The sequence below is a fragment of the Tachysurus fulvidraco genome, chromosome 3 (genome assembly GCF_022655615.1).
Source record: "Tachysurus fulvidraco isolate hzauxx_2018 chromosome 3, HZAU_PFXX_2.0, whole genome shotgun sequence".
NCBI classification, from domain to species: Eukaryota; Metazoa; Chordata; class Actinopteri; order Siluriformes; family Bagridae; genus Tachysurus; species Tachysurus fulvidraco.
In genome coordinates this window covers 32,677,447-32,683,013 of record NC_062520.1, presented here as the reverse complement: position 1 = coordinate 32,683,013, position 5,567 = coordinate 32,677,447, and the positions used below count along the sequence as shown (strand labels likewise).

The window sequence follows — 5,567 nt, the reverse complement described above, 5'->3', positions numbered from 1 at the left end:
TCGGGGGCCGGAGGGAGTCCAGTTTGGGGACCACAGGATTTCGTCTCTGCTTTTTGCAGATGATGTCCTGTTGGCTTCTTCAAATCAGGACCTTCAGTGTGCACTGGGACGGTTTGCAGGCCGAGTGTCAAGCGGCGGGGATGAGAATCAGCACCTCCATGTCCGAGGTCATGGTTCTAAGCCGGAAAAGGGTGGCTTGCCCCCTTCAGGTTGGTGGAGAGCTGCTGCCCCAAGTGGAGGAGTTTAAGTATCTTGTTCACGAGTTAGGGAAGGATGGAGCGGGAGATCCCTTCACCTGTTGTGGTGAAGAAAGAGCTGAGCCGTAAGGCGAAGCTCTCTATTTTCCAGTCGATCTACGTTCCTACAGCAGCTTTATATCTGTAGCTGTTTACACCCGGTCACTTCCTCTGTTGTCTCTGATCCAATAGCTATCTGATCTGTTAAAACTGTCCCATTTACATCAGGCCACATAAACGCGTCTCGGCGAATCGTATATCGATCCGATCTTTCTACTCCCGCCCAAAATGCTAATATATTTGCCCTGATTTCCGGGCTAACTGAAACAGAACACACTTTGGTGTCTGCGGTTTTCAGAACGCGATCAAAAAGAAGACGTAAAAACTGGTTACGACGTTTATGCTACAAAAAACAGCGTTTACTGTTTGCTGCGTTTTCGCTGGCGGCAGCAGCGCGTTTTAAGCCCCGACGAGACGCCTGGGTGAAAGATCACCTGCGAGTGACGTAGTTCCGTTTGGGAGGAGTTTAGCGCTGACGTATGTGGCTCGAACAACCACATTCATTTACACCTGTCCAGTTTCATCTGAAACGCGACCCAGACCACCTCCTGAAGGGGTTTGTACCATCGGGTTTATATCCGTCTCCAAAACGTTTCAGAGGGCATTTAGACCTGGTCTTTTTACCATCGGGTAGGTATCGGATCACAGAAAACACAGGAAGTGACCAGGGGTAAAAAGCCCCTTACATACACGTGCAGAAGCAGCAGAAACACCACACTAACTTTCTACGTGTAGCGGATTTCACCCAGCACCACAAATGACACACCGACTCCAGGCTCTTTGGTGAACCACGTCTGCAGTTTATTAAACAAAAGACACGGGATCACACACACATCCTCTCACCAACAGTCTGTCTGACTCTCTTCAGTCACATGTAGAACTGAGAGTCCTGAATAAAGTCCACCTGATAGTCTCTTACATTTCTTACACAAATATACATAAAAATTATAGAAAATAAAATTAACTCAACATGTACACTTTTCCTTTACATTACACATGAAACACACTTATCAGACAATATTTAGCCAATTTCACTCAATTATGTGATCGTATAGTGGTTTGTGGTTTACATACCTGCAGTTTATTAAACAAAAGACACGGGATCTCACACACACACACACACACACACACACACACACACACACACACACACACACACACATCCTCTCACCAACAGTCTGTCTGAAGGATGTGAGACAAACAGATTAATCCCTGTCCTCCATTAACACAGTAACTGCATACTTAAATTCTGGGTCTCAGTTGGCTAAATATACAAAATACACGACTTAAATAAAATTTACAAACACCCAATTAAAGTAAAATAAACAACATAACATTCCTACAGACTCAATCCACCAACATTTTGTATTTAAAACGAATATTAAAAGGAAAAACCTCGCACTCAATTTCCACGCGGGCGGCAACATTAAACAAACAAATTAAGGCCGTTCATTTCTAAAACTTGAAATGCGTCTAACTTCTCATAGAAAATCAAAAATCTAAACTCAATCCATCTTTCTAACACTTCTAACTTTAATATCAACTAATATTTTTAACTATTTTTATATTTGTATTACTCGTTGTACAGAGATGCAACAAAACCAACCTGACTCTCTTCAGTCACATGTAGAACTGAGAGTCAGACGTAACAGCGCCTCTAAGTGACGTCACACCAATGTAAACTAACTTTTTACAAAGTACATTGTTTTCTTTCCTTGTGCTATATAAAAAAATGAAAATTATATGGATTGATAAGAAAAACATAAAATTACAAAAATAATTAAATACATTCAAATGAAATCTCTTTCAAAATAAAAGACACTAAAGTTTGCTGGAACACAAAACTCAGAACATTACATACGTACGTCTGATGGATGGAAAGCAACGTCCACTAACTAACACTCACGTTCCCGTATTCACACGTACAGTGATGAAGACTCCTGAATGTGTTCTCGCTCTTGACAACAAATCAGTTTTCTTACCACAGAATGAAACCTTCAGGAAGGAGTCAGTACACAGAGTTGCTCAACGTTTCTCAGCTTTGTCACGTCACACGACATGAACGCATCTCGTCACCGACGGTCTCGTTTATAATTAACTCTCTGGTCACGTTGTCAGTGGGACGTGTGAACGTACCCGGAGTTAGCGTTAGCAGTAACGTTAGCAGTTTTATACAAAGTAATGACAAACATGCTGCTGTCTGTGTGATTGTCATCATAAGCTGTGCCTCGCACTCTAAACACATGATTTAAGGGTTAAACATTTTCAAAATTCAACCACTAACAGGAAAAGTCTCTCCTCATGGCCTCTTCCTCAGGCCGGGGGGACATGAAGGCATAGAAGTCCACGATCTCTTCATGAAGGCTGTAGGGAATAAATACAATTAAACTGTATGTTTAACATGAAACAGAAGGAGAGAAATATAAACAGAAGGAGTTTAAAAACATTATGTTGAAATAATTCACTACTGTAAGGTGTAGATTTTTGCTTTGTGATAAAAATGCTGTGAAAGCTAACAGTTTTTTAGCTTACTGTAAACATCCAATTCGGTTTAAAAAGGAAAACACGATCGTTCATTCGTCCTGAACGAGTTCGGGGACCGATTCTGCCTCACAGCTCCAGAATGAATCCAACAAGTGACAAAAGACTGAAACTATGAAGCTAAAGCGGCTAAAAAGCGACAGATATCGAAGCTAACGTCGAGTAATAAAAGCTTTCGGTAACGAACCTGCTGACGTCACACACGGTGTGTAGATATATAAATGTTAGGGTTCGATTAGATTTATGGTTCTCGTCACTTTCAGACTCAACCAAGGAAATTCAACAAAGGTTAAAAATAACAACTAATCATACAATTAACCATAAAAGCAAGAATGTTCACGTCATAAAGGTTCCTGAGGAGTGAAGTGATGTACAGTTTGTACCCAAAAACCCCATTTAGACTCCTGAAGCTTTACGTTACAGCATGTTAGCTTTGTAAAATGGCTGACAGTAAAGTGTAAGCAAGGTGAAGATAAAGGAAGGAATCAGTGAGCTTCAGATCGGAGGTCGATCTTCTGCGGCTTGTTGATGACAGACGTCCACAGAACCGTAAATATTACAGCTTTTGAGACACAGATGATTATTAGCACATCAGCTAATACAACTCATGAACGTTAAAAGTTTGCATTGTAACTTCACACATTATCCACACACAGACCTTATTAAATCAGTCAAACACAAAAACACCCCCCCTCCCCCCTCCATTACCCGTTCACTCCTGGACTATATCTCCTGGTCTTCCATGGCGTCCCAGGGCAGAAGAGGTTACCGTTGGAGTTGGTGAGCAGGTAATTGACCCCACACGTGCTGGTCTTGTTCTCACCCTTCTTCCTGGCTGGATGGTGGTGGTGGTGGTTGTGGTCAGGTACTTGAGGGAAGTTCTGGGATGGATGGCGGTGATGGTGTTGGTTAAGATGTGCTTGGAGATGCAAATGCTGCTGTTGGTGCTGATGTAAATAGTCATTGATGTTGTGCTGTTCATTGAAGCTGAAAAAGACTCTAGGATGAAGATGGTGGGTGTTTGTGCTGTCACAAGAGTCTGATTTGGGACTGTCCGTCTCGGAGTCCAGAGAACAGGACGACGGAGATAAGGAGCCATTTTTAGGTGAGGAACTTGTCTTCACTGATCCTGTACAAGTGCCATTCAGTGCAGTCAGACTGCGGTGATCAAACTGAGGTGGAAGAATAAAAGTGGGCGACACCTGAAGGGTCTGAGGGCTGATAGAGCTGGAGGTCTTCATCGCCTGAAGGGTCTGAGGGCTGATAGAGCTGGAGGTCTTCATCACCTGAAGGGTCTGAGGGCTGATAGAGCTGGAGGTCTTCATCACCTGAAGGGTCTGAGGGCTGATAGAGCTGGAGGTCTTCATCACCTGAAGGGTCTGAGGGCTGATAGAGCTGGAGGTCTTCATCACGTGATGAGGGCTGATGGAGCTGTAGGTCTTCATCAGCAGAGGGTTGTGTGAGGTGTTGGAGTTCCGTGACCCATGTGATGTCTCCCAGATGTGCATCCACAGCGCGTTGGCTGGTCCTTTCTGCTCAGGCTGAATCCACGCCACTCTGGGGTCCATTTAAGGCTCCGAAATGAACCGGAATGCAAAAGGAAACAAACACGAGGCACTTTATGGAGCGCGGTGTTGAGGAGACGGAGCTCTGCGCGGATGTCCAGCGACCGTCACCGAGAAACAGCTCCGCTCCTCCGGCAGCACAATGTAGCGCAGTGTGGCTGAAGAAAAGCCGCTACTGCGCATGCGCGTGGGATTTAAATTTAACTCGAGCTGCGCGTGCGCACGGGATTTGAAAAGTAACCGCTCTGTGATCTTTATTAATCTGATGTTTCCCTTAATATCATTCACTTACAATAAAAATGTGCTACATGTCCACATGAACATTTTAATTATTATATCTTAATAAACCTTTTGACCCGTTAGTGTGTGTGTGGTAATTGTAGTAAAGTGTCTGAAGTGCGCATGCGTGGGATTTTAAATTTGCTCTGAGACACGCCCCCAACACACACACACACACACACACACACACACAAGCAAATCCATCAGATTTCAATATCAATCAAAATCTAATTAAAACACCTACAGCCCGATGTTTCTTTCTCCAAATCATGTAAAAGTTTTTTTAAAATGTCCAACAGAACCAGTGTCCTCAGATTTAATGCACTTTGCAAACAATTCCAGGCAGAAGGAGCTGCAAATTTAAATGCCTTTTCCCACATTCAGTACGTACCACTGGAACAGAAAGTAAAAATAATTCTTGTGACCTGAGGCTAAAGCTACAAGCATACTTTTTACACATATATGTACAAAGATATGATGGAAGAAAACCCAGGATAGATTTATATATAAAAACATGCCAGTGTTTTTGTCTTCAGATGGACAGACCAGCCAACCCGAGCATACAACACACAGTGATTAGTGAGGGTTTTAAGATTTGTTATAAACCTCAATGCACCATGATAAACAGTATCAATAGCATGTAAACACTGTGAAGATGCATGCATATATATAACATCACCGTAATCCAGTACAGACACAAAAGTCACTTCAACAAGCCTCTTTTTTGCCTCAAAGGAAAGACAGGATTTGATTCTAAAATAAAAACCCAATTTCACTTTCAATCTTTTCACCAGTTGCTCTACATGAGGGCCAAAGGAGAGAGAGAGCGTCATCAATTAAAACCCCCAGATACCTACAGTATACTGAGACACATTACTGAACCTTG

General features: G+C 42.8%; 1 protein-coding gene across 3 annotated transcripts; it reads right to left on the bottom strand.

Annotated features, from left to right (window-relative positions):
* Positions 1-858: 858 nt before the first annotated feature.
* LOC113658963 (terminal nucleotidyltransferase 4A-like) lies at positions 859-4,811 on the bottom strand. Of its 3 annotated transcripts, none has more exons than XR_007140065.1 (3): positions 3,546-4,811; positions 2,154-2,660; positions 859-1,021 (listed from the first exon to the last, which is right to left on the bottom strand). XR_007140065.1 is itself a non-coding variant. In XM_047810730.1 (3 exons), the coding sequence occupies exons 1-3, from the start codon at positions 4,403-4,405 to the stop codon at positions 2,576-2,578; spliced, it is 861 nt and encodes a 286-aa protein (XP_047666686.1). In that variant the 5' UTR covers positions 4,406-4,807; the 3' UTR covers positions 1,074-2,575. The 3 variants fall into 3 exon arrangements, 2 of the variants coding, with proteins under 2 accessions (XP_047666686.1, XP_047666685.1); XM_047810730.1 differs by lacking the exon at positions 859-1,021 and having other exon boundaries at positions 1,074-2,660; positions 3,546-4,039; positions 4,124-4,807; XM_047810729.1 differs by lacking the exon at positions 859-1,021 and having other exon boundaries at positions 1,074-2,660.
* Between the last annotated feature and the right edge of the window lie 756 nt (positions 4,812-5,567).